At 43.5% G+C, this 24,056-nt stretch overlaps 1 protein-coding gene across 2 annotated transcripts in view; it reads right to left on the reverse strand.

The window, feature by feature from the left end:
* OSBPL1A (oxysterol binding protein like 1A) overlaps positions 1–24,056 on the reverse strand; it is a 240,516-nt gene that overhangs the window by 189,184 nt on the left and 27,276 nt on the right. For both annotated transcript variants that reach the window (XM_017884011.1, XM_017884012.1), the window contains exons 3-4: positions 22,084–22,169; positions 20,648–20,722 (exon numbers count right to left, since the gene is read on the reverse strand). In XM_017884011.1, the coding sequence (XP_017739500.1) occupies positions 20,648–20,722; positions 22,084–22,169 (161 nt within the window). The remainder of the gene's footprint in view (positions 1–20,647; positions 20,723–22,083; positions 22,170–24,056) is intronic.

Consider the following 24,056-nt stretch of genomic DNA (forward strand, 5'->3'; position numbering starts at 1 on the left):
TATAAAGGACAAAAAAAAAAAAAAAAAAGGCAGGAATCATAAAAGCAGCCAGAGAAATAAACTGCAGCATGCCTCCTCCCAGAGAAGTAGTCAGCCCGTTAAAGTGTAGCTATGGAAAAGTAAGAAAACAGAAACTCTTAAAGTATGTAAACCACTGCCGACCTTTGGGAAAAAATTCAGTTAACTGGGAGAGCCAAGACTCAGACTAGAAAGGGTCAGATTAATCAGGTGTTAAGGAATTTGAAAGACCAGGCACAGTGACTCACGCCTGTAATCCCAGCACTTTGAGAGGCCAAGGTGGGCGAATCACTTGATATCAGGAGTTCAAGACCAGTCTAGCCAACATGGCGAAACCCCATCTCTATTAAAAATACAAAAATCAGCCGGGCGTAGTGGCATGAACCTATAGTGCCAACTATTTGGGAGGCTGAGGTAGAAGAATTGCTTGAGCCCAGGAGGCGGAGGTTGCAATGAGCTGAGATTGTCCCATTGCACTCCAGCCTGGGCAACAAAACGAGACTCCATCTCAAAAAAAAAAAAAAAGGAAATTGATAAAGGAGATGTAGATACATATATTTTTTAATGCAAGCATCCTCCTCAGAGAAGGCTTCCTCACTCACTGTCTAAAGTAGCATTATCCACTCCCAATCTCTCATCCCCTTACCTTACTAATTTTCATAGCACTTCTAAATGCCTGTATTGTTTGCTCCTCTTTGATGAAAAAAGGGATTTGGTCTCTTGTTTACTGCTACACTCCCTGCACCTAGAGCAATGCTATTTGTTTTTCATTACTTTTTTCCTGAATAAAGATGTTTTACTGAAAATATTCCTGGCTAAGACAGCACTTCGGCCAATTTGACAACTAACTCCTAAAAAGTCAGAGGAGTAAAGTATTCACTTTAAGCATGATACTTTTATTTTTTAACGGCGCCACAGAGTATGTTTGGACCAGCGGCGCCACAAGGGTGAGAGCAAAGAACAACGTGAACACAGCCATGAATCACGCTCCCAAATCACCCCAGCTCCACTTTCCGCTCAGCAGTCGGTCGTTTCCTTATTGCGCCATTATATTGCTGTCACCATCACACAAGTCATCTCAGATGAAATACTTAGAGAAAAATCCTCATGCCCAGATTATTTGTTAAAAAAATAACAGCTTTAATGAGATGTAATTCACATACCATAAACTTCACCCTGCTAAAAGTGCACAAGTCTGTGGCTTTGAATATATTCATAGAGTTGTACATCATCACTATCTAATTTCAGAACGTTTCATCACTCCAAAAAGAAACCCCATATCTGTTAATAATCACTGCCTATTTCCTCTCCTCATAATCCCCTAGTAACCACTAATCTACTTTCAGTCTCTATGGATTTGCCTACTCTGGACATTTCTATAAATAAATCAAACAATACGTGGCTTTTTGTGTCTGGCTTCTTTCAGTCAGCAAGTTCTTAAGGTTCTTTTATGTTTTGGCGTGTATCAGTACTTCATTCTCTTGATTTCTGTATAATACTCCAGTGCATGAATATACCACGTTTATTAATTAACTAATGAGTATTTGAGTTATTTCTACTTTTTATTTATTTTTATTTATTTTCGGTAGAGACAGGGTTTCACGCTGTTGCCCAGGCTGGAGTGCAGTGGCATAATCATAGTCACTGCACCCTCAAACTCCTGGCTCAACAGATCTTTCAAGCTCAGCCTCCCAAAGTGCTGGGACTACGACAGGCCCATGCCACTGTGCCCAGCTTTTTTTTTTTTTTTTTTTTCATGTTTTGTAGAGACAGGGTCTTGCTATGTTTCCCAGGCTAATCTTGGACTCCTGGCCTCAAGCAATCTTCCTGCCTTGGCCTCCCAAAGTGTCGAGATTACAGGCATGAACCACCAAACTCAGCCTCTCCTTTTTAACTGTTAGGAATTATGCTGCTATGAACACTCCCGTACTGATTTTGAAAGATAATGTCTCTGTAAAATTATCTACCTTCAACAGAAATACCAACAGAAAATATCCACCATGAAAAGTTTAACCTCTTGTAAGCAATTCTTTTTTTTTTTTTTTTTTTTTTTGAGACGGAGTCTCGCTCTGTCACCCAGGCTGGATTGCTGGTGGCGAGATCTGCTCACTGGCAACCTCCTGCCTCCCAGGTTCAAGCAATTCCTTGCTTCAGCCCTCTACCTTCCAATAGCTGGGGATTACAGACGCCCGCCACCGACACCCAGCTAATTTTTTGTGTTTTTAGTAGGGATGGGGTTTCACCATGTTAGCCAGGCTGGTCTTGAACTCCTGACCTCTGGTGAGCCACCCGTCTTGGCCTCTCAAAGTGCTGGAATTACAGACATAAGCCACGGCGCCTGGCCGTAAAGCAATTTCTTAATGCAGGCTTCAGGTTTCAAGATTAGAAAGGAGAAATAATTTCTTAAAATCATGCTTATTGGGCCAGGTGCAGTGGCTTTCGCCTGTAATCCCAGCACTTCGGGAGGCTGAGGCAGGCAGATCATGAGGTCAGAAGTTCAAGACCAGTCTGGCCAATATAGCGAAACCCCGTCTCTACTAAAAATACAAAAATTAGCCGGGCATGGTAGTGCGTGTCTGTAATCCCAGCTACTCGGGAGGGTGAGCAGGAGAATCACTTGAACCCAGGAGGTGGAGGTTGCAGTGAGCTGAGATCATGCCACTGCACTCCATCCTGGCCAACAGAGCGACACTCCATCTTAAAAAAAAAAAAAAAAAGAATTATGCTTATTGAACTCCTAGAGACTATAAAGCTATAAAGAGAGGTTCAAAAAAACTATTTAAATAATGAGCCATACAACTCATATTAATACAACACCAAAGACATATCAGAACACCTTTTTGAGGTTTCATCATGTTGATATACTGTTATAGAGAGGGCAGGATAATGTGTTAAAACATTTAAAAACTCAGCTACCAAAAGATGGTTACCTGAAAGGGTAAGTTTTAATCCAGTGCCCATATGTGTGGAAATACAACTCCCTAGACTTTGGCAAATAAAGAAAGTATCCCCTAAAACCCAAATTTCTGTTGAAAATCATCAACAATAAATATATATCCACTTAAAAGATGATATATTAGTTCTTTCCCGAGAAAAATCAAAGATATAATCAAGTTTAAGGCCAGATTAAAGACTTAAATAATTATTTCTAAGTAAATATAATAATACCCAATATTTAATTAACTTTTACTTGTATCAGACACTGTTCTAAAGTTTCACTTTTATTAAACTCGTTTTAATCTTCACAAAAATCATACAAGGTAGGTATTATTATTACACCTCTTTTTAAAGATATGGAACCTGAGGCACAGAGGTTAATATGCTTTATATAATACATAAAAACACCTTCAGGCCAGGCATGCTGGCTCACGCCTGTAATCCCAGCACTTTGGGAGGCTGAGGTAGGTGGATCACTTGAGGTCAGGAGTTCGAGATCTGCCTGGCCAACACGGTGAAACTCCATCTCTACTAAAAATATAAAAAGTTAGCTGGGCATGGTGACGCGCACCTGTAATCCCAGCTACTGGGGAGACTGAGGCAGAAGAATCGTTTCAACCTGGGAGGCAGAGGTTGCAGTGAGCCAAGATCGCACCACAGCACTCCAGCCTGGGTGACAGACTGACACTCTGTCTCAAAAAAGAAAGAAATTAAAAAACCTTCAAAAAGGTAAAAGAAACACCACAGTCTACTATATATATTGAACAAAGTTCACCACACGATGAAGCCCAACAGTCAGTAAGTTTCACTCACCGTCAGGTGCGGTGGCTCACACCTATAATCCCAGCACTTGGGGAGATTGAGGTCTGGGATTGTGTGAGCCGAGGAGTTCAAGACCAACCTAGGCAACATGGCAAAACCCTTTCTCTACAACAAATTTAAAAATCAGCCAGGTATGGTGGTGCACACTTGCAGTCCTAGCTATTTGGGAGGCTGAGGTGGGAGGTTCACTTGAGCCCAGGAGGTCAAGGCTGCAGTTAGCTGTAATCACACTACTGCCATCCAGCCTGAGAGACAGAGTAAGACGCTGTCTCAAAGAAAAAAAAAGTCTTACTCATGCTGTCATAACTTCTATAGGCTTTGAAAAGTGTCAGTATTAAATATGAATCAGTAGCCAATTACAACCTGAGATCTGACATATGACCAGCACAAAGGAGAAAGATCCAGACAGACAAGAAAAAAAAAGTTTGAAAGACATGAAAATCTGGAAGAAAACCTTTAAAAGAACTATAATATCCTCAGAGAAATGAGATATTTCTTCATTAACCAAGATTGGATGCTATTAAAAAAAGAACATCCAGTCAAAAAGTTAATATTCTTAACCAGGAAAAATAACAGCAGAAATAAAACATGCAATAGAAAGACTAGAAGATAGACTTGAAGACATCTCCCTGGTTAGATTTTGTTATATAGCACAGCCAACCTTAAGAAACAAATATTATCCTAGGTAGACACGACCTATTGAAGTGAGCCCTCAAAAGGGGCTAGCCTCTTCCCGGCAAAGAGATGAGAAGCATGAGTAAGTCCAGACACGGCTGTGTGGCCATGATTTGAGGGTGGCCTGTAAAAGCTGAGAGTGATCCCTGGCAAAAAAAAAAAAAAAAAAAAAAAAAAAAACAGTGAACTCTGCCAACAACCTGCGTGTACTTGCAAAAAGCCCCCAACCACAGATGAGAACAGAGTTTAGCTGACACCTTAATTTCAGTCTTCTCGGTCCCTGAGCAGAGAATCCAGTTAGGCTGTGTGCTTGGAATTCTGACCTTCAGAATCGTGAAATAATAAATGGGTGTTGATTTAAGCCTCTAAGTTTATGGCAATTTGTTATGCAGCAATGGAAACCTAATTCACAGGTTTAAAAGTCTAAAGGTAAACACAGTAAAATTCTAGGACACCAAGGGTAAAGGGAAGATCCCATCTGACCCCTAATGACATTTTTTAGCTTGGCAGATAGCCACCAAGAATAAAGCCTACATTTCCTTGCTACCCTTTAGCTAGTGTGGCCATGAATATTTCAGTCAATGGGATTAAGCAGAAGTCTCATATAACAGCCTCTGGGAATCTTCTAGAAGGGGCAGTTTGTATATATTCTTTGTCCCTTTTTTGCTCCCCCTACCCTGCTTCCTGGGATTGGGATGCTCCCAATTGGGATGATATGGTCAAAGTCACACATTGTAGAACATTAAGACAGAAGAAATCTGAGTATTTGAGTATTTGCCACCTGCCTAAGACCACTTATCTAGACTTTTAGGTTACAGAGAAATAAACTAACTTTTTTATAAGTCACTGTTGTATTAGGTTATCTGTCATTCTTTTTTGGGGGGCGGGGGTGGATAGAGAAGGAGTCTCACTATGTTGCCCAGGCTGGCCTCAAACTCCTGGCCTAAAGTGATCCTCCCTCCTCAGCCTCCCAAAGCACTGCTATTACAGGCATGAGCCACTGAGCCCAGCCTGTCATTCTAATTTTAATTTATATACTTCCAGTGATTAAATAATAATCAGGTCACACACACAGGACCAGGAATCAGAATAGCTCTAGACTTCTCAACAACAACACTAAAAGCTAGAAGATGGTGACACAATACCTCCAAAATTCTGAGAGAAAGTGATTTCCAGCCTAGAAATCTACACATAGCCAAACTATCACTCAAATACAAAGGTATTTCCAGACATATGAATTCTCAAAAAACTTATTTCCCATGCAACCTTTCTCAAGCAGTTCCTGAAGGCTGTGTTCCACTAAATGACAGACAAATCAAGATGGAGGAAGACACGGGACCCAGAAAACAGGAAATCCAACATCAGAAAGTGGTGAAGAGAATTCCCACAATGACTGAGACATAAGCTCCAGAATGACCACCATGTGTACAGCTCTGGAGGCCAACTAGTCCAGGTAGAGCAAGAAGACATAAAAAATGAGGCTGGGCACGGTGGCTCACGCTTATAATCCCAGCACTTTGGGAGGCCAAGGTGGGCAGATCACTTAAGATCAGGAGGTGGAGACCAGACTGGCCAACATGGCGAAACCCCGTCTCTACTGAAAAATGGAAAAATGAGCTGAGTGTAGTGACACACACCTATAATCCCAGCTACTCAGGAGGCTGAAGTAGGAGAATCCTTCGAACCTGGGAGGCGGAGGTTGCAGTGAGCTAAGATCACGCCACCGCACTCCAGCCTGGGCAAGAGAGAAGACTCCGTCTCAAGAAAAGAAAAAAAAAAAAAAAAAAAGACATAAAAAATCAGGAGAGCGGCTCCCAGAAGTGGTAATTACATGACATACATGATCATAGTAAAATACAATAAAAAGATCTTTGGAGGTCTTACAAAGACTTCAGAATTATGTGACGAGGAAAAGAACTAAACGAAGAAACCCCATGCAATTGTGCAATTGTTTTTTTGTTGTTGTTTGTCTGTTTCTGTTTTTGTTTTTGAGATGGAGTTGTGCTCTTGTCGCCCAGGCTGGAGTGCAATGGCGTGATCTCAGCTCACTGCAACCTCCACTGCCTGGACTCAAGCAATTCTCCTGCCCCAGCCCCCTGAGTAGCTGGGATCACAGGTGCATGCCACCACGCCCAGCTAATTTTTGCATTTTTAGTAGAGATGGGGTTTCACCATGTTGGCCAGGCTAGTCTGGAACTCCTGACCCCAGGTGATCGGCCCATCTCAGCCTCCCAAAGTGCTGGGATTATAGGACGAGTCACCGTGCCCAGCCTGCAATTGTTAACTCCAGAAAAAATAAGGAGTCATAACAAAACAAACAAACAAACATAGGATCCTAAGTGGCTCAAGCTAGCACAGTCAGAATAATATAAACTCAATTATTTAACCAAAATCTAGTAATAGGTTAAGACAATGAAAAAGGTGAAGTGGCTTTGGCAAGAATTAAGAATGGGAGAAACAGGCCGGACACGGTGGCTCACGCCTGTAATCCCAGCACTATGGGAGGCTCAGGCAGGGATCACTTGTGCCCAGCAGTTCAAGACCAGCCTGGGCAACATGGCGAAACCTTGTCTCTACAAAAAGTATATAAATTAGGCGGGCATGGTGGCATGAGCCTGTAGTCCTAGCTATGAGGCTAAGGTCAGAGGATTGCTTGAGCCCAGGAGGTCGAGGCTGCAGGGAGCCGTGATTGTGCCACTGCACTCCAGCCTGGGTGACAGAGTGAGACCGTGTCTCACAAACAAACAAACAAAAAGAATGGGAGAGACAAAGAGCAGAACAAAATGCTTATCTTCCAGAGATAAGCCAACAGAAAAACAAAACAACAATTAGTGGCATCAATATGTTACCTATAAACAGGAGGTTAAAAAAAAAAAAACTCAAGTAAGAGCTAATACTATTAAAAGTAGGTGCCTCTGGAAGTGGTAAAGAACCATCTCAAGGACTCCTGCCCCTTAAGCAAGGACACAGGTCTAGGATGGAGGCTGGACCCAGACAACAGAGAACCCCCAGCCCACATCCTCTACTTCTACCCCAAGACTAGCAAGTACTGAGAATAGGCAACAGCGGTCTCGTAGTGGGCAGAAGCCAAAGTGTGGAGAGAACCACTGAGGCACACAAGGCAGGCCTAAGGCTGAGGGTGAAGCAGAAACACAGGGGAACCATCTCCCAGCGAATCAGCTTGTGCCCTCTGCAGAGGCAATACCAAATTTGGAAACGGAAGGAAGGTGAAGCCTGAGGTGCACTGGAAGTAGCCATAGCAACAACTAATCATAGCAACAGAGATAAAGGATGCCTTCAATGGGCTCATCAGTAGACATCAGAGCACCACTGAGGAACGTTCAGTCAAATTGAAGACAAGTCAGCAGAAATCAGCCAAACTCTAAGAGAAAAAGGAGAGAAAAAAGAAGAAACAGAACTGAGCATCCATTAGCTGTATAATGACATCAGTGTAGTACGAGGCAGCAGTTTCTCAATCTACCAAAAAAAAAAGAAAAGAAAAAGATGATGAAAGTAGTATCTGCTACCATTTGTCCATCTAACTTCGCCCTTCGGAATGCTGGGCTCTATGAGCTGTTTCCTTAACTCTGCAGGTCAGCCCTCCCGCTGTTCCCCCTCTGAACCTGCCACTCATTACCGTAACTGTGCCCCTCGGCTCCTGATGGTTAAGTGCTGCCTCTCCTGGCTTTTACTGCCTTGGGGTCTAATCACTTTCCCCACACCACCCCTTGCTGTCAGTGAACTCAGGTTCACGGTGGCATTCTCACAGCAGCCCTAGACCATGGAGGGGAATTGCTAGGGAGCTTCTCAGTGAGGCTGGTGCCTTTCTCACCAGCAATTTCTTCTGCTTTGGTAAATGATGTGTCCTCTAGGCCCTTCCATGGAATTTAATTACCCGGAATGTTTTCTGGACTTCATACTATATCCAGTCTAGCATGCCCACTTATTAAAAACCTGCCTTCCAGGCTGGGTGCACTGGCTTATGCCTGTAACCCCAGCACTTTGGGAGGCCGAGGCAGGAGGATCACAAGGTCAGGAATTTGAGACCAGTCTGGCCAACATGGTGAAACCCCGTGTCTACTAAAAATACAAATAATAGCTGGGCATGGTGGCAGCCACCTGTAATCCCAGCTACTCAGGAGGGTGAGGCAGGAGATCATTTGAATGCAGGAGGCAGAGGTTGCAGTGAGCTGACATTGCACCATTGCACTCCAGCCAGCGTGGGCAACAGGGTGAGACTCCATCTCCAAACAAAAAACAACAACAACAGAAACCTGTCTTCCATGGCACTTCTGGCCTCTTGACATCTCTTACTGGGGATGATTTCTTTTTCCCTGATGCTAGGACCCATCCCAGTACAACTCAATCTGTACCACCAAAAGATATCAATGGTGAAAGGTCAGAAGCAGAAGAGAGTCTCCCCATTAAAAGTCATACCAGCCAGGCGCGGTGGCACACGCTTGTAATCCCAGCACTTTGGAAGGCCGAGGCAGGCAGATCACCTGAGATCAGGAGTTTGAGACCAGCCTGGCCAACATGGTGAAACCCTGTCTCTACTACAAATACAAGTATTAGCCAGGCGTGGTGGTGTGAGCCTATAATCCCAGCTACTCAGGGACTGAGGCAGAAGAATTGCTTGAACCCGGGACACAAAGGTTGCAGTGAGCTGAGATCACGCCACTGCATTCCAGCCTGAGCGACAGAGCTAGACTCTGTCTCAAAAAAAAAAAAAAAAAAAGAAAAGAAAAAGAAATATTAGCCAGGCGTGGTGGCACACATTTGTAATCCCAGCTACTTGGGAGGCTAAGCCAGGAGAATTGCTTGAAGCTGGGAGGCAGAGGTTGCAGTAAGGTGAGACAGCACCACTGCACTCCAGCCTGGGCAACAGGGCAAGACTCCCTCTCAAAAGATGAAGGAAAAAAAAAAAAGGTTATGATGCCTTGTCCAGCTTCTGGACCTGAGTCAACTTTGGACACAGAGCTATTTACTGAAGGAGAGGCCAGATCCTCCAGGGAAAGACTGCAACACCAAAGCAAACATGCACTGTCATGAATTCTCCAGACCATTCCCAAAGAGACCAATGATCATTTACTCAAGAAACTGGGCAATGGGGAAAGGGGCACACCAAGACATTTCACAAGCTGTTAGATCTAAGGTCCGAGCTGGCACTGACACCAAGCGATCCAAAGGATCAGAGCCCCCTGTGTTAGAAAGGGGGCACGCGTGGGAGTGAGATTTTCCCCTGGCTGAGCTCTGGCTCGCGGTGCATGCGCTGGTTGGGTCCAGAAATACACCTAGTGGACATTCTCCCAGTCCCTGAATATGAAATTGGAATAGACACACTTAGTTGTTGGCGCAACCCTCACATTGCCTCCTTGCTCTGTTGTATAGGAGCCAAATGCAAGTGGCTACCCACCCCCAGCCATGGCCAAGACGTATCAAAACCAATAGCCCATATGGGAAGGATGGCAGAAATCAGTGCCACCCTTAAAAACCTAAGAGAATGCAGGGCCATGGCCCCATCATACTTCCATTTAATTCACTCATCTGTCAGTATAAAACCCAGATGGAATGTGGAGGATGACAGTGAACTTCCACAAACGCAACCAAATAGTGCCCCAATTATAGCCACTCTGCCACCTCAGGTACATGGTATGCAGCAACTGATAGGGCAAATGTACCTTTTCTATGCCTATTAGGAAAAACATCAAAGACAGTTTGGATTCACATGGACAAGAGTATACATGTACAGCTTGCCTCATGCCTTCTGGGAATCCGGCAGCAAATCACACTGGTCCACTTACCAGTAACATTGTCAATCAAGAAAAATGATGAGACACAAGTCTCAAACATTTTAGATTTATTTGCCAAAGTTAAGGACACACACCCAGGAGACAGGCAACTTTCTCTGAAGATGATTTTTGAGGGCTCCAAATGTAAAGGGGAAAGGGCAGGATATTGAGAAGTACACAATTTTCAGGTAAGGGGTGGGTAGGAAAAAATAGTCATGCCTTTGTCTGGCTCCATGAATCTGCATTTTTTTTTTACATAAGATGACAAACAAATGGGGCAGAAGAAAAATGTAGGGAATCTGCATTCTACGTAACACAGACAAAATGGGGTGGGGAATAGTCAGATATGCATGTGTGTGTGGTGGGCCAGGGTGACTGCACCTGTAAAGATAAGCTATCAATTTGCACTGCTCACTAGGAATTTCCTTGTGAGCAAAATATGGGGGAGGTGTGTAGCTTTTCATCTTGTAGCCATCTAATTTAGGAATCAAAAGGGGGAGGCAAGTTTGCATGACCCAGTTCCCAGCTTGATTTTCCCTTTGGCTAAATGAGTTTGGGGTCCCAAAATTTAATTTCCTTTCATAACATCATGCTAACAGAACCCGGAGAAGAGGTTTCTGCGAGGCTAGAATGTTCAAAGCCTTGGTAAGACATATCTGATCCAGAGGGTGGGAGGTAAAACTTAGGAAGAATTCAGGGGCTTTTCCATGTCAGTACATTTTTATAAGTTCACTGGTCTGGGCAATGACAAGACACTTCCTCAGAAGTAAAGAATAAATTACTGCATCTTGCACTTCCCATAATAGAAGGGAGCACAGTGCTGGTTGGCTTCAACAGGTTTTGGGGCAGCTTATTCCATACCTAAAGATAATGCTCTGATTCATATGCTAAGAGGCACCAAAGGCTGCCTGAACATTGGGGTCCTTGCGTCCAAGGACCAGCAGGCAAGAATAGTCACCATCTTAGCAGAAGTAATTGAACCTGATCAGCAGAAAAAAGTAGGGCTGTATGCAATGGGGATGCACGTGGAAGAACAGGTTTAGCATACAGATGAGAAACTTAGGTGTCTCCTGGTATTCTCTTGTCCAATTTTTACAGTAAATGGACAAGGGCAGCAACTCCAGTCTAAGAAGGGCATGGTATCCAGGGGCTCAGACCTCCAGGGACAAGGGTTTCCAGAGCAGCCTGTATCCATGACTTACTGTTCCAGGGCGTCAAGACCTGGCCTGTCATCCCCAACAGGGACAACTTTGAAGCATCATCTCTTCTACAAAGCCTCGCACACAGCAGGAAGGCTGAGGCATCGCTTGAGTCTGCAGCACTACTTGTCCACTCCTGTCCACTTCTTCCCCACCCCCTTCCACAGCTGTGATGCCACAAGCATTCCATAAACCTGCTGCCCACTCATCTCCGTCTCGGCTTCCCTGAGAACCAATCTAGAACAAATGACATAGATATTTCGAGACAGTCATTTTCCATCAAATGAAACAATACGTGTCAAGTTGTCTGGGCATCGCCTGACACACAATAGGCCTTCAATACATAAACATGAGAAATGGTCTCCCAGGAAATCCTAAAGCCCAGGATTATACATATATTCTGTATGTTAGGTGAGAGAGAGAGAATTTCTGAGACACAGAACGTAGGAAGCATTTATTGTATTTGTTTATTTACTATTTTAGAGACAAGGTCTTGCTCTGTCATCCAAGCTGGAGTGCGGTGGTGCCATCATAGCTCACTCACTGCAACCTCAAACTCCTGGGGCTCAAGTGATCCTCTTGCCTCCGCCACCAGAGTAGCTGGGACTACAAGCACATGCCATGTAACAGCTTTGAGTTTTTTAGAGATGGGGTCTTGGCTGGGCACAGTGGGTCACGCCTATAACCCCACCACTTTGGGAGGCTGAGGCAGGTGGATCACTTGAGCCCAGGAGTTTCAGACCAGCCTGGGCAACATGGCAAAACCCTGTCCCTATAAAAAATACAGAAAATTAGCTGGGCACAGTGGCACACGCCTGTAGTCCTAATTCCTGGGGAGGCTAAGGCAGGAGGATCGCTTGAGCTCTGGAGGTAGAGGTTGCGGTGAGCTGAGATTGCACCACTGTACTCCAGCCTGGGCGACAGAGTGAGCCCCTGTCTACAGAGAAAGAGACAGAGACAGAGAGAGAAAGAGAGAGATATGGTGTGTGTGGGGGGGTGGGTCTTGTTATGTTGCCCAGGTTGGCCTCTAATTCCTGACTGCAAGTGATCCTCCTGCCTTTGCCTCCTGAGTAGCTGGGATTGTAGGTGTGAGCCACTACACCTGGCTCTGGAAGCATGCATGTGTTTTACAAGCATTCTCAGCTGGGCATGATGGCTCATGCCTGTGATCCTGTGATCCCAGAACTTTGGGAGGCTGGGGTAGGAAGATCGCTTAAGGTCCGAGACCAGCCTGGGCAACACAGTGAAACCCTGTATCTACAAAAAATTTGTAAAAATTAGCCAGGTACAGTGGTGCACGCCTGTAGTTCCAGATGGAAGGATCTCTTGCGCCCAGGTATTTAAGGCTGCAGTGAGCTATGTGGGCCCCACTGCACTCCAGCATGGGTGAAAGAGTGAGATCCTGTATCTAAATAAATAAATAAAAATTTGAAAAAAAGTACTCTCAATTCTGCTAAAAGGTCAGTGCAACAATCCAAATATTCATTATCCATACCATATTCCTATTTTAATTTGATTATAAAAGGCATAAAAACTTTAGAATTCTAACTGCATCTGAAAGGTAAAGTACTTTTACCTAAGGAACAAATACTAAACAATGTATTTTAAAATTATAGTATTCTGATTGTTACCAAAGAACACTAGGGGGCACTAATGTACCAAGAAAAGCCCAAAGGTCCCTCAAAATTTGGGGAACTGCATTTTGTTTTGTTTTGGTTTGGTCTGGTTTTTTGAGACAGAGTTTCGCTCTTGTCACCCAGGCTGGAGTGCAATGGTGCAATCTCGGCTCACTGCAACCTCTGCCTCTCAGGGTCAAGTGATTCTCTTGATTCAGCCTCCTGAAGTAGCTGTGATTACAGGTGCCCGCCACCAGGCTCAGCTAATTTTTTTGTATTTTTAGTAGAGACAGGGTTTCACCATGTTGGCCAAGCTGGTCTTGAAGTCCTGACCTCAGGTGATCCACCCGCCTCGGCCTCCCATAGTGCTGGGATTACAGGCATGAGCCACCGTGCCAGGCTGGGGAGCTGCATTTTTTAAATATTCCACAGGATAAGAGTTTAAACTGCTTTATAATAAACCAAATCCCTTTTCAACTCAACGTTCTACTTACTGAATCACAGGATCATAAGATATTTTAAAATTATCTTCATGGTAAATGATCACATAGAAATTAGATAAATTGATTATTATCATGAGAACAATTAGAAATTAAACTCTTTGCATAATTCAGTCATGCTTAGATAATAAGCACATACATTTTTTAATGTTTCCTATGTAACACAATCATGTAACTTCAGCTAAGTGTTATTTTCTAAGATAACAGTTAAGAAAATACAACAGATCTTCAAACAACACCATTTCATTCAACATCGTTTCATTGCAATGTTCACAAGAAAAAAAATCGATTCTTGGAGAGGGCCACTGTCTGTGTCGAGTTCACGTGTTCTCCTCGTGTCTGTGTGCAGGTATCTCAGGTACTATTTTCCTCCCACATCCTGAAGTGTGCATATCAGGTGAATGAGTGTGTCTGAACTGTCCCAGTGTGAATGTGGGTGCGTATGTGAGTGGCCCTGTGACAAGATGCATCCTGTCCAGGCCTGGATCTCCCTGTGCTCCCTGAGCTGCCGGGATAGGTTCCAGCCACCCTCGTACCTGAACTGGGATAAATGGGTAAATAATTATCTTACTTGTTTTTACTAATCTTTCTAAATGTATGAATAGCTCACATTTATTTCAATGTTTAATATTAGAAGTGTTTGCTCTTCATTTAGAAGTGTGGTAATTTTCTTTTCTTTTCTTTTTTGACGCAGAGTCTCACTCAGCTGCCCAGGCTGGAGTGTGGTGGCATGATCTTGGCTCACTGCAGCCTCAACTTCCTGGGCTCAAGTGATTCTCCCATCTGAACCTCCCAAGTAGCTGGGACTATAGGTGCATGTCACCACATCCGGCTAATTTTTGTTTTTGTAGAGGTGAGGTCTCCCTATGTTGCCCAAGCTGGTCTTGAACTCCTGGGCTCAAGCAGTCCACCTGCCTTGGCACTCCAAAGTGCTGGGATTATGGGCATGTGCCACCATGCCTGGCAGTGATTTTTTTTTTGTGACTAGAACTATGCTGTAGGAACTTAACTCTTGTTTATATGCATTGGCCTATGGTAAAGTTGGTTTCCTTATACATCATTTATCCAAGAGTTAGTTTCCGAAAATCTATCATTGACATTAAGTGAGGACTTACTGTATATATGCTGATGTTCATGTCAAACTAAGGCCCAGTTTAGCATGGTCTCATGTTCAAAGTTCAAGAAAATAGCAGAAATGGCCAAATATGTAAAGAGCTGAACACAGATAAATGAACTTATTTAATCTAGGTAATTACAGAGATGAGAGGTAAAACTTATCTTGTGTTCATGGAGGACACAAAAAACAAAACATGATAATTCCTTGCTAGCGAGATTAATGCGACTTAGTAGCAGAGTTAAGACACAGACAACAGGCTGGTGCAGTGGCTCCCTCCTGTTATCCCAGCACTTTGGGATTGACAGCACTTGAGGACAGGAGTTCGAGACCAACCTGGCCAACACGGTGAAACCCTGTCTCTACTAAAAATACAAACTATGGTGGCATACGCCTGTAATTCCAGCTACTCAGGAGGCTGAAGCAGGAGAATCACTTGAATCTGAGAGGTGGAGATTGCAGTGAACCGAGATCGTGCCACTGCACTCCAGCCTGGGTGACAGTGGGAGACTCCATCTCAAAAAAAAAAAAAAAAAAAAAGACACAGACAAAAATAACACTAATACAAGGTAGAAGATGAATAAAAGTGCTGTACTGTGCCCAAGAAACCTGGAAGAGTAGAGTTTCCTTCCAGCTGCAAGATGTTAGGAAAGAATTTATGGGTATTACATTTGAGCGGCACTTTGAATGGGTAGATCTGGGCTATGCAGAAATAGATGACAATAGAATTTTCTTAAGCATATAGAAAAGAATGAGCAATACAAGACTACAGAGGGAAACAACAAGTAGTTCACGTAGTCAGGCAAATCGAGCCATCTGCAGCTCATATTTGAAACCCCACAAAGTCAAGCATATAAATTAACCACAACCTTTGTTTATTATAAAAGGTTCTTTTTTCTCAGCTTAAGACTCCATATCTGGTTCACAAGTATCAATTTATGAACAAATAGACTAGAGTGGTGTAAAATGCACGAATTCAAACATGCTTAGCATACAGAATCGACTCATGGTAATGTATTAAACATAGTTAAATTTAGTCATTAGAATAATGAAAAGTGTGAAACAATATAATAATAAACTTGTTCTTTAACTCGTGATAAATTCACATAAAGCTTCCAATCATGTGATTATGAAACAACCTTTAGGTACCATGTTGGACTATGGTCAACAACTAGAATATACAAGAAATACACTCTATGTCATAGTTAATTTTGCATATCATTTAAATAGTCAAAAAACCATTAATATGGGGTAAAGAAACTTTTAGCTATGAAAGGATAACAGAACTGTTATGCTGAAAAGATCAGCATAAAGCTGGACAAAATTGTCAAAACTAACCATTTCGTGGTGCTGGATAGCCATTAAACAAACAAACTGAGAGGCAGTTACTCCAGAGGAATGGCAGGAACTTGGAGGATGAACACTGGGAGTCTTTAGCTTTCTAGTCGCAGGCTATTACTCCTTCCCACTTCCCCAAACAAGTCTGACCAGGGCAGGCCTGGCAGTGAAACCCAGCAGTTTTGCTGCCAGAGGGAAATGACTTGATTTAAAACAAAAGGCAAAAACCCAGTAAAAGTAGCAAATACAAGCAGAAAACAAATGAGAACACCTACATGCTTGCTAACGTGAGGCTGCTTTTTCTATTAGAGTGTATTAGCTTTCCACCACTGCTCTAACAAATGACCACAAACTCGGTGGCCTAAAACAACAGAAAGAAACGTGTTACCTCATAGTTCTGTATTTGAGAAGTCCAGAATGGGTCTCGTTGGGAAAAATCAAGGTTTTGCAAGGGCTCTGAGGGAGAATTCATTTCCTTGCTTTTCCAGTTGCTAGAGACTGTCCACATTCCTTGGCTCACAGCCCCCTTTCCTCCAGTTTCTAAGGCAGAAACACTGTATCTCTCCGACGATTCTCTCATAGGCACATTTCCCTCTTATTACACTTCTTTTTCTTTCTTTCTTTTTTTTTTTTTGAATCTTGCTCTGTTGCCCAGGCTGGAATGCAATGGCACAATCTTGGCTCACTGCAACCTCTGCCTCCTGGGTTCAAGTGATTCTCCTGCCTCAGCCTCCCGAGTAGCTGAGATTACAGGAGTATGCCACCACACCCAGCTACTTCTTTTCTTTTCCCTTCCTTCCTTCCTTCCTTTCTCTCTTTCTTTCTTTCTTACAGGGTCTCTCTCTGTCACCCAGGCTAGAGTGAAGTGGTGAAATCATGGCTCACTTCAGCCTCAACCTTCCAGTCTCAGTGATTCTCCAACCTCAGCCTCCCGAGCAGTTGGGACTACAGATGCACACCACCACACCAGGCTTTTTTTTTTTTTTTTTTCCGTTTTTTCAGAGATGGGGCTCTCCCTATGTTGCCCAGGCTGGTCTCAAACTCCTGTGCTCAAGTGATCCTTCTACCTTAGCCTCCCAAACTGCTGAGGTTACAGGCCTGAGCCACTATATCCAGCCTCTCTTACACTTCCAAGGACACCTGTGATTACATTGGGCCCACCGAGATAATCCAAAATAATTTTCCTATTTTAAGGTTAGCTGATCAGCCATCTCAACTCCATCTGCAACTTTAACTTCCCCTTGCTGTGTAACCTAACATACTTACAAGTTTTGGGGATTAGGACGTGGATGTCTTTGGAGGGCCATGATTCTGCCTACCACACAGGCAAATGGCTAAACAGCCTAAAACTTAACAAGACTACCCTGAAAATGAAAGAACTGGAGTAGGAGTAGATAAGCTTCCCAGGTACCCCAGGCTGCTGGGAAACTCCACACATCTGCAGGAGAAAGGAGAGGGGGCCTTGCAAAAGTCAGAGCAGAAGAAGAAGTGAGAAATGCCCGGACTCTGAAAGCACTCTCCAGCCTACACACAGATCCAGGGCAGCGCGCAGAAGCCTAAGGGGATTGAGTAATGGAGCCTGCTGCTGCCCAAATACGGGCTCACCACTAGGCTACACAGATGCAGGCATGAATCCTAAAATACTATGCTGAAAGCCAGGCACAGTTGTGCATGCCTACAGTCCCAGCTACTCGAGAGGCTGAGGTAGGAAGATCACTAGAGCTCAGGAGTTCAAGTCCAGCCTAGGCAATATAGTGAGACTTGTCTCTAAAACAAACAATTTAAAAAAATTTTTTTTGTAACTCAGCAGAGATATTAGCCGGCCAGACTCACTCCAGATTCCACAGATGAAAGCCAGGCTGGTTAATACATTTAACAAAAGGACTGCAAGATCTCTACGTTGAAAACTTCAGGCCAGGCGTGGTGGCTCACGCCTGTAATGCCAACACTCAGAGGCCGAGGTGGGTGGCCCAGGAGTTCGAGACCAGCCTGGACAACATGGCAAAACTCCATCTCTACAAAAAATACAAAAATCAGCCAGGCATCGCGGTGTGCACCTGCAGTCCCAGCTACTCAGGAGGCTGACGTAGGAGGACGACTGGAGCCTCGAGACTGCAGAGAGCTGCGATTGCATCACTGCACTCTAGCCTGGGTGACAGAGTGAGATCCTGTCTCAAAAAAGAAGAAAAAAGAAAAAAAAGCTTCAAAACATTGCTGAGATAAATTAAAGAAGATCTAAATAAATGAAGAGGTTTCATATTCATGGATTAGAAGAATCCATATTAAGATGGCAAGTCTCCACAAATTAACCTATAGATTCAAGACAATACACTCTCCATACAAATTCCAATATATGCTTTTATAGAAGCTGACAAGATGATCCCAAAACTTATATGAAATGCAAAGGACTGAGAATACCCAAAGTAACTTTTTAAAAGAAGATCATATTTAGAGAACTTACACTGTTTAATATCAAAACTTAGTTATTCACACCTGTAATCTCAGCACTTTGGGAGTCTGAGGTGGGCAGATCACTTGAGCCCAGGAGTTTGAGACCAGCCTGGGCAACATGGAGAAACCCTGTCTCTACTACAAATACAACAAATTAGCCAGGCGTGGTGGCACACACCTGTAGTCCCAGCTTCTCAGGAGGCTGAGATGGGAAGATCACCTGAGCCTGGGAGGCAGAGGCTGCAGTGAGCCGAGACTGTGCCACTGCCCTGCAGCCTGGGTGACAGAGCGAGACCCTGTCTCAAAAAAAAAAAGAAAAAAGAAAAAAGAAAAAAAGAAAACAGAAACATTTAAATTATGGTCAGTTATTTCCAACAAAGGTATCAAGGCAATACAATGCAAAAAGATAGTCGTTTCAATAAAACTTGCACACATAACAAAAGGTGGCGTATCCATACACTGGAATATTCAGCCATAAAAAAGACCGAACTACTGATACACGCTACAGCATGGATGAACCGCAACAACATTATGCTAAATTAAAGAAGCCAGACACAAAAGTTTGTACGGTACTATTTACAAGAAATGTTTAGGCCGAGTGTGGTGGTTCGTACTTATAATCCTAGCATTTTGGGAGGCTGAGGTGGGTGGAAATCATCTGAGGTCAGGAGTTTGAGAACAGCCTGGCCAACACGGTGAAACCCCATCTCTACTAAAAATGCAAAATTAGCTGGGCATGGCGGCAGATGCCTGTAATCCCAGCTACTTAGGAGGCTGAGGCAGGAGAATCGCTTGAACTCAGGAGGCGGAGGTGAACCAAGATTGCGCCATTGCACTCCAACCTGGGTGACAGAGCGAGACTCAGTCTCAAAAAAAAAAAAATGTTTAGGAAAGGCAAATATCTAATATCTAGAGACAGGAAACAAATCAGTGGTACCCTGGAGCATGGGAAAGGGACAGGGGATGAATCTAAACAGGCATGAGGAAACTTCTGGGGTAACAAATGTTCTAAAACTGGATTTTGATGATGTCGCACAACTGTGTAAATGTATAAAAATCACTAAAATGCACACTTACAATATGTGATCAAATCATGCTTTTCCTCTGCTCTCCTACCACAGCAAGCAACACTGAAGACCTGTGGTCCAATGTGGATGGGGGCAGTTCTCCCCACCACCAAGCAAGCAATCAGTTCTGCAGCAAACACCAACTGTATGTCCTTTAATTCAATTCCAACACTATCTACCCAGAGATAGTATCAAGCCCACAGGTGAGGGCTCAGTCCCAGGACTTCTCCCCACCCCTCAGACACAGCTGCAGGTCCAGACCTCCAGAACTTCTGACTGATGGGCTTTAAGTTAGGGTCCCCACAACTCCCTGTTTGAGTTCCATTAATTTGCTAGAGCACCCCACAGAACCCAGGAAAACACGTTTACCAGTTTATTATAAAGTACATTACAAAGGATACAGATGAAGATCCTTCATCTTGCATAGGGCAAGGCGTGGGGGAAGGGCACGGAGCACCCATGCCCTCGCTGGGGCGCGATCGTTCAAGAACCTTCACATGTTCAGCTACCCAGGAGCTCCCAGAACCCTGTCCTTTCAGGTTTTCATGGAGGCTCCATTAAATAAGTATGATTGATTAAACCACTGGCCAGTAGCGAGCAATTTCCCCTTCAGCCCCTCTACCCTCCCTGGAGGTTGCAAAGTTGGGTAGAAAGTCCCAATCCCCTAGTCCTGCCTTGGTCTTTCTGGTGACCAGCCACTATCCTGAAGTCACCTAGGGGTTGCCAGTCATCTTTTTGTACATCTTTAGTGTACAAGGTCAAAGACCAAACATATATTTCACAATATCACAGGTGAACTTTATGCAATGTAAGTTATATCAATAAAGTTATTTTTTAAAAAAAGAATAATCAGGAGTTCCCCATTGCTGGAGTACACAAGCAGAAACAGAATGATCTCCTCACAGGGATGCTACAGAATGGGGGTCTCCATGACCTTAGTACTTGACCTCACTGTCTGACTCAAAGATCTTGTGGCCTTTTGACCCAAAGTTCTGGTGTATACATTTTATTGTGTGGCTTTCTCCAGTTGCTGGTCAGATGGTTATAATAGAGAAAACAATGGTAACTACTCTTCCAAATACCTCACTTACAAACATTGAACATAGAAAGATTTTCACCTTTCGTCCTGTAAAGGCAGCTCGATGAAGCGGCGTGTCTCCCATGTCATTCAACACATTCACTTCTGCACCAGCCTAGTAAACATGACCACTTTAAATATCAAGAAATATACAATGGTGAAAATCATTCCTTCAAAATACATTAAAGCCTTAAAAAATTAAAATTGTTAATACTGTTCAGGGGTCACTACTAACAATAAATTAAATTTATAGTAAAAATAAAAAGCCAGCATGGTGGTATGAGCCTATAGTCCCAGCTACTTGGGAGGGTGAGGCAGGAGAATCACCTGAACCCAGGAGTTCAAGGCAAGTCTGGCAATATAGCGAGACTCTATCTCATGTGTGTGTGTATATATATATGTTTGTGTGTGTGTGTGTGTGTGTGTGTGTGTGTGTGTGTGTGTGTGTAGTAGGTTTCCTCAAAGGTAAACATCTACCTGATAGGTAGAGGAATAAAAAGTAAAAAGGTGCTTTTCATTAAAAATCTATACACCTTGGCCAGGTGCAGTGGCTCACACCTGTAATCCTAGCACGTGGAGGCTGAGGCAGGCAGATTGCCTGTGCTCAGGAGTCTGAGACCAGCCTGGGCAACATGGTAAAAGTCCATCTCTACAAAAAATAAAAAAAAATTAGCCAGGCATGGAGGTACATGCCTATAGCTCCAGTACCTGAGGGACTGAGGCAGGAGGATCACTTGAACCCGGGTGGTCAAGGCTGCAGTGAGCCGAGATTACACCACTGCACTTGGCATAATCTTGGCTCACTGCACTCCAGCCTGGGTGAAAAAGTGAGACCTTGTCTCGGTTAAAAAAAAAAATCCATACACCTTCGCTCTACTTTAGAAGCAGCCATACTGATAAAAGGAGAATGATCTCTGAATGAAATACCACATTTCCTCCATTATCAATTTAATACGTTTTCAGGAAAAAAGATGCCATTATTTAAACGTACAGATGAATTGTAAGATGTAGCCAAATTTCAGAAATATCAGAATGTGAGAAGTTAGTTATTCATCATAGAATTAAGAAATATGAACTCTCAATTCTCGTTAAATGCAGTGCTAAGAGATTGTGACTTTTTTTTCTGTTTTTTTTAAATTTTATTTGTGTATTGACATTTTTTTAAATTATTCAGGGTGTGCTTTGGTTATTTTCAACTGTCACACTCATAAAACTGAAAATAAAATCTTCATTAATATGCCCACTTTTATAATTTTAAAGGCTAGTAATATAAAACCTAATGATTAAACATACAATTTTAATTAACCAGGCTAACCTAATTCATGTATTCAATAAAGAACACTTAAGTGTCTTGAATGATAAACTATTGCTTTAAATAAGTCACTGTGGCTCAGGTGGCTTTTCTAAGACTTTCATCTAAAAATTTACATAACAATAATATTTATTGTAGTCATTAAAAATTAGTCATAAATAGACCTTCAACAGATCCTGGACCACTTGTCTGTGTCCAAAATAGCATGCCAGATGTAGAGGTGTCCAGCCCAAGTTAGACTTACTTCTTCCTAAAAATGGAAAAATATAAGGTATTTTAGATTATATTTAGGTAATTTTACAACAAAATTAACTTCTCCATAACAAGTGACCTCAATACTTTCCTTTGCAAAGCACTGCTGATGAGTGAGAGGCAAGGTAGGTGACCTTGTAAGAAGTGTAATGGGTGTAAAGGACAAGAACTCACTAGGTGCAGATCTGGTGCCACCTTCTGACTCAATGTCCTCACCTCTAAAGGGGTAGAGGGAGACTGGACGGGGGTTACATTCGAGCTAGATGATCTCTAGCAGCTTCTTGACTCTAGGGCTCCGAGTCTTTAATCATCTTGCCATCATCAGGTCAAGAGGGGTTTTCTTGACACTGTTCACAACAAGCAACTCTCTTTGAAAACCCGTATCAGGAGGGTGGATGGAGGAGATGAAGGCAGCGCATAGCAACTCTCTGTGCACCTGTACCACAACAGGAGTCAGTAAAGAATATTTCCTGCAGCACCTGGGATATGGTTTCGATTTGTCCCCACCCAAATCTCATGTTGAATTGGAGCAGGGGCCTAGTAGAAGGTGACTGGATTATGGGGGCGGATCTCCCCCTTGCTATTCTGGTGACAGTGAGTTCTCATGAGATCTGAGGGTTTGAAAGTGTGTGGTACGTCCTCCTTCACTCTCTCTCTCCTGCTGTGCCATGGTAAGCTGTACCTGCTTCCCCTTCACTTTCCACTATGACTGTAAGCTTCCTGAGGCCTCCCAGTCAAGCTTCCTGGTAAGCCTGAGTAACTGTGAGTCAATTAAGTCTCTCTTCTTCATAAATTACCTGGTCTCAGGTAGTTCTTTATAATAGTGTGAAAGTGGACTAATACAATCCGGAAAGCTATGAACTCTACAGATAGTGCTAGAAAGTGGATTCTTTGACTGCAGATAAAGTCTCAGTTATTGAGGATATTGGGTTGCCAAGGTGAAAGAGAGGATCAAAGTTCAAGGCAATTAAGTGTCAGATCCTAGCAGTAGAGTTGAGGAAAGGCATAAACAACTGAATGTTGCAAAAACTAAAACTAATTCAATTTAGCAAAAAAAAATACAGAGCACTATTTAGAGCTGAGATAGCCCAAAAGCTTCCCCAAATTCCCAATCAGACTGTAGCGAATACAGCCCTATCAAATCCGAAAATCACCTGCCGTGATGGGGCTGTTACAGCCCAAGAACATGTTATTCCAGGGGCCACCGCAGGGAAGGAGCGATGGTTTCACAGCTACTGTGGGCTGCAGTACCTCACTTACATGACACACTACCCTCAGCTCCTGGATTCCAGGATCTGAACCCACAGAAATCTCAGCCACCAACCTCAGCACACCCACAACAGGCCTCTAACAACCCTCCAAGGGACTGCAGCTGTCAACAGTGTCCCTGGGATTGTTTGCCATTTACCCAAACTCCTACATCTGTTTCCTCTCAAGTGTGTGCTCTGTGGAACCCCTAATTACACAGTCAATAAATCCCAGAGCCTGTCTCTTTCACTGGAAGAGTGAACCTATCTTTTGCTTTCTGTTCTTAGTGAAACCTAGCTCATCCTGATAAGGAACCCCCACTTATTCCTCAGGTGGGGTCTCCCGTCCCCACTGTACCTCACTGAACAGAAGTTGTGTGAACCTCCACATCAAAACTCCCACTACTGGCTGAGCATGGTGGCTCATGCCTATAATGCCAGCATTTTAGGAGGCCAAGGAAGGCAGACTGCTTGAACCCAGGAGTTCAAGACCAGACTGGGTAACATAGAGAAACCCCATCTCTACAGAGAATAAAAAAATTGGCCAGGCATGGTGGTGCACACCTGCAGTCTCAGCTACTCCAGAGGCTAAGGTGGAGGATCACCAGAGCCCGAGAGGTCAAGGCTGCAATGATCCA

The sequence above is a fragment of the Rhinopithecus bieti genome, unplaced genomic scaffold, assembly GCF_001698545.2.
Source record: "Rhinopithecus bieti isolate Rb0 unplaced genomic scaffold, ASM169854v2 scaffold_13577, whole genome shotgun sequence".
Classification (NCBI taxonomy): Eukaryota; Metazoa; Chordata; class Mammalia; order Primates; family Cercopithecidae; genus Rhinopithecus; species Rhinopithecus bieti.